Genomic DNA, 13,835 nt, shown 5'->3' on the forward strand with positions numbered 1-13,835 from the left:
GCCAGGTGTCTGACCCCTGCTGCCTCTCTGCTGCTCATCTGGGTGAATCCACTTTCCTGGATTCCTTGGTTACTTCTCTGTTTTGCACATCAAGAATTCTGTGCATTCCTCCTGTTATTCACTGTACTGATGTCACCAGATATTGAGTTCCTTCAGCTCACTTTCTCTAGGGAGCAAAATCTCCAGCCTGTGTGTGTGTATGTGAAGTAGCTCTGGCAGGCTCCTGGATGTGGATATTTTGAATGTGGGGTAGGAGGGCATCAAGTCTTTTGAAGAGAGACCTGCAAAGGAAGCCTTGTTTTCTGCCCCTCCCCTCCCACCTCCTCCACTTTCACTATTATCTTGCCCTCTCTGGGTTAATCTGCTCAGGTGACCTCAACGCAGCTCCCCCACCTAGCACTTTAGTTTGTGGCTTTCTCTGTGTTGCTGGATCGGTTAACCACTCAGTTACCTGCATTCCATGTTGAAAAATTTTGTTCCAATCTCTTCTTCACTTCTCTCCCATTTTGTTCTTTTTTCTCTAGTGGTTTTATGTTTTTTTTTTTTTTTTATTCCTCTACTGGCATTTTCATGGAGATTCATGAGTAAGAGGAAATAAATGTATATATTTAATCTGCCACTTTTGATTGAATCATAGTCATTCAAAATTACAATAGAATTTTCAAGAACCTTTTCAGAATCTGAAACTATTACTTTATAGAAGTTAAAAAAAATGTTTTAAGAGTCAAGCGTGTTCTTTGATGATAGGCAACTTATTATGATTTCAGAATTATTTTGTACTTCTCAGTTCAAGATAGCTTTATATTTTTCGTTAAATCACACAAAAAAACAAAGCAAAACTTTTACTTTTCTCAACACAATTACCCAAGTAACAGAATATAAATTATGAACTTAAGCCATTTTGTCTTAAATTAATGGATACTTTACTTCGTATTTGTGTTTGTGTATTTGAGATGCTGGTCTGCAAATCCTTGATGGAGTCCTGAATAAAAATTTTGTATATTTATATCTTTGAGAACATTTTCAATAATACTTCTTTTATTTTTTTTCCATGTAAAATAATTGGAAAATTAGCATTTGAAGATTCAGTTGTTCTGCTGAATATAGGCCTAAATGGACAAGGGCAAAAGTATAAATCTTTCCCAGAGTTTAACTATTGAATAAGATCAGCTGATGTCTTTTATGCCTAACAAATTCCTATTCTAATTATATTGTCATTTCTTAGTATTGTCACTCAGGGTTAAGTGAGAGTTGAAGATTCCAGATCATAATTAAGTTACGTGTTCTTTTGAGAGAGCAGAAAAGATTGATTAAAAAGGTCTTGGAACATCCAGTACAAGCGAAGTGGCATCCTGATGCAATGAATCAGCAGAGACTTAGCTTCTTTGAACTTTGTACATGTTTTTTAAATTTATTTTTAATTGGAGAATAATTGCCCTACAATGTTATGTTGGCTTTTGCCATAGAACAACATGAATTAGCCATAAGTATACATATATCTCCTCCCTCTTGAACCTTCCTTCTACCCCGCCCTGCATCCCCTCCCTCTGCGTTGTCGCAGAGCATCGGGTAAGCTCCCTATGTTATATAGCAACTTCCCACTAGCTATTTTACATATTGTCTTTATAATTGCATTTATTATTAGATGTAAGAGTTGGAAATATCCCTTAATGGCTTGAGAAAAAAGAATAAATACTAGTTTATTAAAATAGTATTTCAGAAATCTGATCTATTTGAAATTCAAAGTTGGGGGAAAACATGGAAAAAGCAAAGAGCTGGCAAACTGTATGTAAGACAATTGATTTACATATGCAAGTTAGACTGATTACATATACACATAAGTGGTACAATTACCTGATTTATAAACATGAATGGTGCAGGTGCTGCTTTAAAGGCACTTTCAGAAAATTGGCTTGTAGCATCAATACTTTATTCTACAAAATGACTGCTAATTATACCTCTTATCATAATAAAGCTCCAATAAATTATTTTGCTGGCTTCCCTGGTGGCTCAGCGGTAAAGAATCTGCCTGCAATGCAGGAGACACAGGAAATGTGGGTTCGATCCCTGGGCCGAGAAGATCCCCTGGAGGAGGGCATGGCAACCCACTCCAGTCTTCTTGCTTGGAGAGTCCCCTGGACAGAGGAGCCTGGCGGGCTACAGTCCATGGGTCACAAAGAGTCGGACACAACTGAAACAACTGTGCACACATGCAGCACACACATTATTTTGCTCGGGGGTCCCCAAAGGATGGCCGAATAGGAACTCTGGTGGTACCCAGGAAGTCATGCTAAGTGCTAGACTTCTGACATGAATCTGCATAAAGACGGTGCTTCTTGGAGGGTCTAAGTAGCATCCTCGTTATCAGCCTGGCATGTGTGCGGGGTGGGTGGACTGTACCACCTTGGACAAACTCTCACCCAGAGATTTTTCATCTTGAAAAATCATCGCATTTATATTGCAACCCAGAATTGAAATTCCAAGAAGAGAATTACTTGCTCAGATTTCACTGGGCCATCTATTTTCTATATTATTTAGTTGTGAGTTTTGAATTTTTGCTTTCACTTTGATACAGTTTTTCCTCTTCCTGTGTTTTTCTTAAATTTTGTTATACTATAATTTCTTGAGCATGAATAATATGCAAGGTGGTGAATAATATGCAAGGCTCTGTTTAGAAATTATTTCCTTCTAAATTCTCTGTAAGTTCATTTTCAGAACATACAGAAGAGCACTAGTTACTAGCCCTCCTACATTCCAGTTACACACTTGTAATGAAACTACGGAAGAAGAAAAGGGGTAGAAGATTTTCTCCTGTGGGAACTGATATATATATATATATTTTTTTTTTTGGTTTTTTTTTTGCAAAGTGTCTATGGGAATTTTTATTGTCACTTAGTATTTAGGTTTTCCTAATGATGTCAGCATAAAGGGAGAACTAGTTTTTTTTTTTACTTATGCCTTTTGAAATACCATACTTATATTTAATGTTACTTTTTGCTTATTGCTATTACATATCTCTTAACTGACTTGCTTTGTAAAATGTAGATATCTTTTTTTTTAAGTATTTAAAAATATTTATTTATACTTATCTATTTATTTGGCTGTGTTGGTTCTTAGTTGTGGTACTCAGGATCTTTAGTTGGGGCATTTGGAATTCCCTGACCAGGGATCAAACCCAGGGCCCCTCCACTGGGAGCTCTGAGTCTTAGTCACTGTCCACTAGGGAAGTCCCTGTAGATTTTGCTTTTGCTTAGTGTTTCTTTTCACTCCTAGTGTCTACCGTGGATGGTCAGGAGCAGGATGGAGGGGGACCTTGGGAGGTGGGAGGTGGTTCGTTTCTGCATATCCTTACCACTAAACCAGGAGATGAGATGAAAAAACAGGGTTGAAATTGAGTTAAGTTGGTCTGGTACTAGGCATCTACTGCAGATAAGCACAGAGGGCAAAATTGAGATTTAACTGTAATTTCCCCCTTCTTAGTTGGATGAACAGCAACACCTTAAGTACACAAGGAATACAGTCTTCTGTCTCAGAATCTATTTGTCTAGTGTATCCTCAGCCATAAGGGAACCAAAATCCAGAGTTAGGACATCTTTTTGTTAAAAGATCTTTCCCTTCATAATTCAGTCTTAGCTGTAATTGCTCCTTTCATGGCAGTACTGCAGGCTGAATTCTATTATTTATCTGAATTAGTCCTGATTTGTTCATTCTTAATAGTGACACTGCTTTCTCTCTCTGCTTTCTAATTATAGCAATTTTTCTCTTTGAAATTATATCCTTTTCAGGAGATCAAAGGCTGGAAATTACAGGTGGCATTTGGAAGCACAAAAGTTCAGTAAATAGTCCTAAAGCCTCACTAATGCACATTTCTGGTAACGAAAGTGATTTTCAGGGACCTGACTACTAACTTTTGTGCATCATGCATTATTGGTTATTCTGCATTTATACTTGCATCTAATAAGTAAGATGCGGTCCGTCATGAGGAAAGGAAACTATAGGATGACAGAAAGAAAACGAGTTAGAATGAATGAGTGGTTTCTGTTTGCTCGGCTGTTAACTCTTTAATGTTGTTGCCTGGGAGATAACATGTACATGGAAGGGGACAGGGAACCCCTGCAGGCTTGTATATGTGGGAGGGGGCAGGGAAGCAGGACAGGGCTGCAAACCGGGGCTTCTGAACCGCTCTGATGGCTCAGCACTGGTCCTTCCTTTAGCTGTGCACAGTGGCAGTGAAGTAGACGAAGGACAGTTCTTTTCATGCTCTTGGGGCTGGGACAGCCATTCCCAGCTCTCATATAAAAGGCTGTTATTTGGTGTACTCACCACAGAACAAGACAGACAATTACCTAGAGTCGTCTCATTTTTTTGTTTAAAGGGCAGGATGGAAAAGCAGTATTATACATATACTCCTTTATATTCTTATAATCCCCCAAATACATAAAAACCTATACAATGCTGGTATATCTTTTTTCCCTAATAGAACTTCAGTGCTTGCAAATGCATCTGCTCTCTGAATAGAAGTGCAAGTTTATAATATTAACCACAGAGGGGAAAATGTAAGATGTTTTTCCACTTGGTAAATCAGTATGTTTTGGCTGTGCGTGCTAGGTCACTTCAGTCGTGTCCAACTCTTTGTGACCCCATAGACTGTAGCCCACCAGGCTCCTCTGTCCATGGGATTCTCCAGGCAAGAAGACTGGAGTGGGTTGCCATGCCCTCCTCCAGGGGATCTTCCCAACCCAGGGACTGAACCTATGTCTCCTGCGGCTCCTGCATTGCAGGCAGAATCTTCACCACTGAGCCACCAGGGAAGCCCCTATTTTGACCAGGCAGATTAAAAGATTTCTTATACGTTTTCTTGTTTATCAAAGATATCTTGCTGCTCACATTACCAGTGTTTGATGGTGTTTTCCCAAGAATTTTGAAATGCTTTAGGAGGAGGGATGCTGTTTTATATCTTGATTTAGTGGTTACAGGATTGTACACAATTACCAAAATACATCAAAATGCATACTTCAGTGAGTCAGTTAGCATGTGTGTCTGTAATAGCTTAAACATACTACTCCTAGTTTACAAGTTAGAAAAGTAATGTGAAAATTGTACATGTTATAATATTACATGTTAGGAAACATTATTAGGTGATGGTGCCACTCTTATTAATATTTTATCAGTCTTCTATTGGAATGCAGAATTTGCTACATCAGTATACGCATTTTATTGATATTGAGTCACACATTTCACACTTTGAAGAGGCACCTTCCATTTCATGTAAAAAGATGGCCTTCTGTCATTATATGTGTGTGCATGCATAAGTGTCCAGGACTAAAGTATATTCATCCAGTCGCTTACTAATTCCATAAATATTATTACTTTGGGCCAAGCATTTTCGTAGATTTTGGGTATTCAGTAGAGAATGAGACCAGCTGTCATCCTGGTGTTTAGAGTCTAGTAGTGCAGAAAGACAATTTAAAGCTTAATAGACAAATTAATTAAATAATTATACATTGTTTTTGATACTATGGGCTTCCCTGGTGGCTCAGTGGTAAAGAATCTGCCTGCAACGCAGGAGATCCAGGTTTGATTCCTGGATTGGGAAGATCTTCTGAAGGAGGGCATGGCAACCCACTCCAGTACTCTTACCTGGAGAATCCCATGGACAGAGGAGCCTGGCTGGCTACATACAGCTCATAGGGTTGCACAGAGCTGGACATGATTAAAGTGGCTAAGCAGCAGTAGCATTGAGACTGTGAGGAATAGAAGTGGAGTGCTAATAAAAAATGAAAAAGACCTTTTGTGAAGAGAGAAGTCAAAGAAGGCCTAGATGAGTGGGTCACACTTAAGCTTCCACCTGAAAAAAAAAGAAACAAACAGAGGATCCTGTTAGTACTTTTGTTCTTTAATATTCACTCCAGATACTCTGGTAAGACTCAGCCTCATCTCAAACCCACGGAATTAGAAATTCCAAGAAGGAGGGCTCAGAAACTTATTTTTTAAACAAGTCCTAAGGTGATTCTTATCAAAGGAAAGTTTGGAAGACCCTGCCAGAGGTCCTTGGATTTCAGGGTGCATTAGAAATAATCTGAGACTTCTGCTTCTGGCCGTGACAGTAAATTGTGTCACATCGCGCAGTTATACTGTAAATACCTAAAACACTACATAGAATATATTTTAAAAAACATAACAATTTTCCAACCCTGTGAAAGAGACAGCTTAGGCTTATGACATTGAGGAAAGGAAATTAGAGGAACACTGCAATCATTGCATCTTTATTCTTGGAGACAGTTTCCAGACCATGGGGATAAGGAGGACGTTCCCAAGGAGATCACAGCAATCTTACTGAACTGAAAAGATTGTTAAGACAGAAGTGACTGGAATTTTCAAAAAGAGAGTTAAACAGGAAAAACACTCCAGAAATCTGCATATGGGTTCCCTTGAGTCTTTGACTGGAAACCAAGCTGGAGATGTATAGGGCACGATTCCAGGCAGTTGGGCAACAAACAATAATAAGGGTAAGAATTACTGAAAAGTAGTAATCTGAACAATTATTGGAGGTTGTGCAAGCTGGAGAGATACTTGAGTTCTGACCAGTCAAATTGAGGAATCTTTGTTGAACATCTAAGACACTTAGTAGAGACCCTGCTGACAGGTAATGCATTAAAGGAAGGGCTAGACTCACCCTAGAATAAGAACTACCCTTGGCCTCCTACAAAAATTTCAAAAACAGGGCTTGAAATGTTCACGTCAGTCCACAAGTAGATGAACTGCCTGACAGAACAAAATTCAACATTCATTAAGAGAAGACAGCAAAATCTGAACATTTAAATATAAAATTAGTTATGGCCGTCTTGTAATAAAAATTATTAAATATGTAAAAAAGCAGGAAAAGGTAACCATTGTCAGAAGAAGAATCAGTCAAATGAAACAGACCGAGAAATAATCAGGATAATGGAATTAGCAGATAAAGACTTTAATAAAAAATAGCTATTATAACTGTTCTCAAATGAAACTTCAAGACGAGTTAGGTTAAAATGAAAAAAGGAAACGAGAGGGCAATTCAGATTAAAACCATAATGAAACTACTAGTACACACTCACTAAAATGACTAAAATTTAAAAAGACTGATAATTCCCAGTGTTGATGAGGCTGTGACTCAAACTGAACTTTTTTAGATTGTTAGGCAGTGTGAAATGGTGCAGTCACTCTGCAGGCAAAGCAGCAATGTCTTATTGCATCTATTGTTCCCTTATGATCTAAAAGTGTCACTTGTAGGCATTTGCTAAAAACTTGTTTCTCTAAAAGGAATCAAACCCTTTTATAAAATGAGCAAAGTAAAACCTAGATGAGTGTCAGAAAATGAGTTTCTGCTTTTGTGGTCTCACGTGGGATATTGTCAGACTAAGTGAGGGTCATAGAGCATTCAGTATAAACAAAAAACAATGAAAAACAGCAAAAGTCAGAAATGCCAGCTGCAGAAATCACTAGTCCTTTTCCAGAAATTTGAGTAAAAATCTCATATCCTGTCCTAACATAGTAAAGACAGAATGCACTTTGAAAGCTTATAAAAGCTATCTTTGGAAGTGAGTTGTAACGATCTGTTTAGAGATTTAGTTTTTTTTTTTTTCTTTAATGTTTGACTACAGCCTGAGTAGAGAATTCACTTTTAGGGCTGCTCTGTTCTTTCATTAGGGTAGCTCTGGTTTAAGAAAATTATACTTCAATTTTGTTTGATGAGAGAACATGAAGGCCCTATTATAGCATTGTGTTGCAAAGTGACTCTTAGGGGTTTTTTGGTCCCTTGCTACAAATCTCTTTTTAGTCTGTTTTGGCGATTTAAGAATTGCATAGGGTTAATATGACACAATTCATTTCCCTGGATGCAGTTCTTTTTAAGTGGAAACATATGGTCATTTTCAATTTTTATGATCCATTGCTTAATTTAAGAACATTTGCATTTCCTTTAATATATTTTAATTCTTCACATTCATTTAAAAACAAACATACTTCAGTTAATTTAAAAAAATTTTTCTTCAAACATGAAAGGCATTTTATGCTAGTTGAACAAAAGTAGATTTCATTAAAGATGATATTTGAAGTTTTGAATGAGGATTTAGAAAATTCATGGTGTTATCTTGAGCATCTTTAGAAAAAGATCAGCCCCAAATTAACTTGTGGCTTATTGACATTTGGTCCCTGTGGTCTGTTTAATAAATTCCATGTTTGTTGTATTTGTCCTCTCGTTTTCTCTTTTCATTTTAACATATATTTTTTATGTTTATAAAATGGCAATTTATGTAACAGTAAATATTAATGACAGCTTCATCAATCAACATGAATGAACTTTAGAAGTATATTATTGACTAAAGAAAAAAGCAAATCCAGGTAGGATACTATTTGTATAAAGCACAAAGAAAAGCAAAACTGAACCACATATTTTAGAAGAAATGTATTTATAATGAAGAAAGAAGTTTTAAAGACAGGAATGATAAACACAAAATTTAGGATAGTGGTTATTTCTCATGGCAAGAAGCAGAAGAATGGCATAATTTTAACACAACAGTAGGAAAGAAGAACCCTTAACTTGACTCTTCTTGATGTTTAATTCAAAAGATCCTTTTCCATTCTGAAAAATCAAACCACAGTTCCTACTTAAGTAGCAGTCAGATAGTAGAATAATTATTAACGGTTTCTAAGCTAACACTATGGGGCATCTGTCATAACTTGGATTAATTTTTCATGCCCCTTCATTATTAGTTGAGGACCTTTTTGAATATAGTTGAAGTTGGCAGCTAGATTTAACAAAATTAATAGATTTTATTTTTTGAACAGGTTCAGGTTTGTGGAAAAATTGAGTGGTAAGTTCAGAGAGTTCCCATTACCTCCCACCCAAGTTTTCTTTGTTATTAACTTCTTGCATTGGCATGGCACATTTGTTATAGTTGGTGAGACAGTAATGACACATTATTATTAACTAAGGGCTTCCCTGGAGGCTCAGAACATAAAGAATCTGCAAGAGACCTGGGTTCAATCCCTGGGTCGGGAAGGTGCCCTGGAGGAGGACATGACAACCCACTCCAGTATTCTTGCCTGGATAGTTCCATGGACAGAGGAGCCTGGTGGGCTACAGTCCATGGGGTTGTAAAGGGTCGGACACGACTAAGAGATTAATGTGCATGCATTATTAACTAAAGTCCATTGTTTACATTAGGGTTAATTCTTTGCACTGTACATTTTACAGATATTTTAAAGACTTTATTCTTTAGAGTAGTTTTATTAACATCACAGGAGTATTGAGAGGGAGGTACAGAGTTTTCTCATATGTCCCCAGCCCTCACACATGCTCTGCAATGAGTTTTGAAAATTTAAAAAGTGGTCCTAAAACTTAGTTCCTTTAAATAAGTGCTTTGCAATTTAAGGGCTCTGAATTTCATTTCAGTCAATTTTGAATAATTTTGTGACCCCATCATGCTGGGCCATACTGGAGGCAGCGTGACCCTGTATTCTGCTGCCAGAATACTCTTCTGCTTATCCCGTTAAAAGGAGTTCCCTTTCCTGCGGAAGAAAATGTCACTTTTGGAATGCCAGGTCTGCCCCTGCTCCTGTAGAAGATGAAAGTTTTGTTTAATGTAAAAAGACACCAGTTATAAATGGAGTTGCATCTAAATGCTCATTTGTGAGTTCGTGTTTAGATTTTAAATACACTTATAGAAATGATATTATAAAATAGGGCTTCCCTGAAGGTCCAATGTTTAAGACTTCACTGTCCAATGCAGGGGTTGTAGATTCGCTTCCTGGTGGAGGAGCTATGATCCCACATGTCTTGTGGTCAGAAAAGCAAAATGTAAAGCAGAAGCAGCATTGTAACAAATTCAGTAAAGACTTTAACAATGGTCTGCATCAGAAAAATCTTTAAAAAATAAACAACTTTTGATATCACACATGATGTCTAGATCGACCTGTCAGCCCAGACAACCTGTTGGGGGATCATGATATATCATGATTAAATGTACGTCTGGACTCTAAAATCAGGCTGTCCAAGTTCCTGTCTTAGCTCTGTCACTACAATGTGATCTTTCCTGAGTTACCTTATCATTTTGTGCCTCACTTTCCCAATCTTTAGTATGGAGATGATAATAATACCTACTTTACAGAGTGGTGAGACATAGGGATAATGCATGTAAATGGGTTAGGAATGTGCTAGCATAAAGTCTGTGCTCAATACAACTGTTATTATATAATTCAAATGTATCAGAAGTGTTCAGGCATCCAATAAAATCTAATTAACATGTTAGAAGAAAGTTTGAGAGAAAATATCTTCAGTATTTCAGACAAGGATGCTACGAATGCACTTCCTTTCACCATTCTCTGCTCTGTTTAGGTCAGTAGAGTCAAGGAAATGACAACTTTTTAGTTCTCAGGCACTGAGGTGACAGAGGAGACCCCAGAGGTCAGGGTAAGAGTGAGGAGACCATGGACCAACGCCCTGCAGGGAGAGACAGAGCTGACAGCAAAGACTGAAGGATCCCAGGTTAGGGGACCAAGTGTTCCTGGGGTCAGAGCTTTGTTGGGGCCTTTTAGCTAGCTATGTCCCCACTCATTGTGTCCCCATTCCATTGTTGACGTCAGTGTTTCTCTCCTCTGCAAATATGCTCCTGCTTATGCTCAGTTGCTCAGTCATGTCTGACTCTTTGTGACCCCATATGCACTGCAGCCCGCCAGGCTTCTGTGTCCATGGAATTCTCCAGTCGAGAATAGTAGAGTGGGTTGCCATTTCCTTCTCCAGTGGATCATCCCGACCCAGGAATCGAGCTCGTGTCTCCTGCATTGGCAAGCGGATTCTTTAACATCTGAGCCACATGTAGCTCCTTGTAATGTTTGCTGTGGGACTTCATGTTACCTAGCTTGGAAGAAACCCGGGTGTGAAAAATTCTCCTGCCATGTTCTTCCCTCTTGTTTTTCTTTTTAGATTCCTCTGCTCTTAAGAGCGGAGAAGGCAATGGCACCCCACTCCAGTACTCTTGCCTGGAAAGTCCCATGGATGGAGGAGCCTGGTAGGCTGGGGTCCATGGGGTCACTAAGAGTCAGACACGACTGAGCGACTTCACTTTCACTTTTTACTTCCACACAATGGAGTAGGAAATGGCAACCCATTCCAGTGTTCTTGCCTGGAGAATCCCAGGGACGGGGGAGCCTGGTGGGCTGCCGTCTATGGGATCACACAGAGTCGGACACGACTGAAGTGACTTAGCAGCAGCAGCAGCAGCTCTTAAGAGATGCAAAGGGGGAAAGTTAGGAAACGTGTTTAAAACAATTTTCTAAAATACTATTTGTAGTCCTTATTTCAGTGCACTCTGAGATTTTACCAGAGAGGAAGTATGTTTTCAAGTTAATGCACAAATGAAGCAGTGTATAGCCATGGACTGAAGTCATACTGTACTATTAATTAAACTATCAGGAATCATGTCTTTTTGCCTTTTCATACTGTGAAGAGCTGACTCATTGGAAAAGACCCTGATGCTGGGAAAGATTGAGGACAGGAGAAAGGGGCAACAGAGGATGAGATGGTTGGATGGCATCATTGACTCAATGGACATGAGATTGAGCAAACTCTGGGAGATGGTGAAGGACAGGGAAGCCTGGTGTGCTGCAGTCCATGGAGTTGCAAAGAGTCAGACATGACTAAGCGACTGAATGACAATGGCATCAGGAATCAAGAGTACTTTTAAGAGCCCTAAGTCCTGAAATTTGAAACTAATTAGTAGAATCATAATTATTATCCTTGAATTTAAAAGTCAAGCCCAGTGCTTCTCCAGATTCTCTTCTAAAGTTAATTCATATGGAAACTGTGTTCCAATAATTGATTGTATACTAGTACAAGTTTATATGTTTATTTATAAAATCATAGCAATGATGGGAATAATCATTTGAAACAAAAAATTGGAGCAGGTTTTTTAAATGTTTTGAGAAAACCTTTTATAGCAAGTACTTAAAATGTCACATTCATTTTAATATCTAAAAATATTCTTTTTTTGAAATATTCTTTTGTAGCTATGCAATGGAGGATCAGTGACAGATCTTGTGAAAGGATTTCTGAAGGAGGGCAAAAGAATGAGTGAGCCCATAATTGCCTATATTTTACGTGAAGCACTGTTGGTAAGGCAGTTTAAATTATTTGTGCATTAATTATAAGGCAATTCTAGTTAAAAAAAATGTATCCTATTTTTAGAAAAAAACACTTCATTAGTATTTATTGATGCAAGAGTGAGATGCAAAATTTGAAATATTTAGCATAACTAATTTCTCTTTTCCACTAAAAATCTACCCTCCTTGTGTCTACAGAATCCTGAGTTTTGATCTCCTAGGTATATTTCTGAAATCAATGATGATGAAGGTAGATACTGTATATTTTTACTAACAGGTTTTTATTTGCCATTATTTGTTTATTTTTAACAGCCATTATTTAGAATAAGTATTTAGACTTTTTTTTTCTGTTGAGATTAGCACATTTTAAATAAAATATTTCCTAAAGACCAGGATTATGCCCTGGTTTTTCAAAATTTTTTTCAGTTCAAAGTGGACATGATGTACTTTGATTCGACTAACTCAATGTGAAACATTTATGAAGGTTTGAGTGTTAATTTTAACATGGGTTCACTATTGATTTTGTATAAATGCATCCTTCTGAAATAAAATGTGTTTTTATTTGGTATTTTCTTCAAAAGTCACCATATTTATTTTCCACTTCCAGGGACTTCAGCATCTGCATAACAACAAAACTATCCACCGTGATGTAAAAGGAAATAACATCCTGTTAACCACCGAAGGCGGAGTTAAACTCGTAGATTTTGGTAAATTTTGTTTGAAATCCATGAATTTGAGCTGCAAAATGAGTAGTATGATTTGATCAGTTTCCATTAGCCTTACTTTCTAGGCACTGACAGTAGAGAAGGAAATACAACAACAATATCTAATTGAGGTAAGAAAGTTGCAGAGATTTTTAAAACTTTGGCAAATGAGAGATTCCTAGAAGGAAGGATGAGTTCTTTCAAGTCAGCCAGCATGTCTGTAACACCCCTGGAGCAGTACGCAGTTGGTTCTCTGAAACAGATGGGCTCTGGATGATGGCCCTGAGTCTAAGTGGAAGCACACGGCCCTCACTGTTGATGGCTTTACTGATGGGCAGGTGCCCAAAGCCAGGGTTTTGAAACAGGAGAGGAAATCTTCAAATGTCTCTGGGGTATCTTCCCTTCTAGGGAAAGAAGCTCAAGTCAAGATGGTCTCTTTCTTCCTTGGTACCTTTTGTGTTTTACTGTGATGCCTGCAACCACCTGGTTCTATCCTGAGATGTTCCATCCCAACTCCTGAGAGATGGGAAGAAGGAGGCTCTTTGATGATACAGTCCAGCCGCTAAATCAGCTCTGAACCTCCCCTGTCTCTGGACCTTTTGTCACATGAGATAATACATTTCCACATTGACTGAGCCAGTTGGGAGTTGTCTGTGTTGGAGCCAGGGGCACCGTAGCTGATACCTCTGCTCCTCCTCTTCAGTCGTGACAGAGCTCTCTCCCCATCTTCTCACTGAATCCCCAGTACCACGTGACACCAGAGAACGTGGGCGACATTGTTCTAGGACGTGTCCATATCGTTGTCATCCTCCCCTTCCTGCACTCAAGCTGGGGAAGGTGTCTCTCCTCTGTATATTTCTGTATTTCTGTGCTTATCACATAGGATGATAATGGTCTTTTTGGTCTTTATATGTAGATAAAGATACTTAAGCACATATTAGTAGATAGACAGGGTCATTAAGAAGTGGGACTATGTCTTCTATTTTGTAGACT

The 13,835-nt window shown here is 38.3% G+C and overlaps 1 protein-coding gene across 10 annotated transcripts in view; it reads left to right on the forward strand.

The window, feature by feature from the left end:
* The window catches only part of MYO3A (myosin IIIA), a 179,921-nt gene that overhangs the window by 19,753 nt on the left and 146,333 nt on the right, over positions 1-13,835 (forward strand). For 9 of the 10 annotated variants that reach the window (XR_006271652.1, XM_043479923.1, XM_043479920.1 and 6 more), the window contains 2 exons: positions 12,046-12,150; positions 12,746-12,845. Coding sequence is in view for 8 of the 10 variants with exons in the window: in XM_043479923.1 (XP_043335858.1) it covers positions 12,046-12,150; positions 12,746-12,845 (205 nt within the window). In the remaining 2 variants the exon portion in view is untranslated. Of the gene's footprint in view, positions 1-12,045; positions 12,151-12,745; positions 12,846-13,835 lie in introns of those variants that run through there. The other variant, XM_043479925.1, reaches the window with a different exon arrangement.

The sequence above is a fragment of the Cervus canadensis genome, chromosome 10 (assembly GCF_019320065.1).
Source record: "Cervus canadensis isolate Bull #8, Minnesota chromosome 10, ASM1932006v1, whole genome shotgun sequence".
NCBI classification, from domain to species: domain Eukaryota; kingdom Metazoa; phylum Chordata; class Mammalia; order Artiodactyla; family Cervidae; genus Cervus; species Cervus canadensis.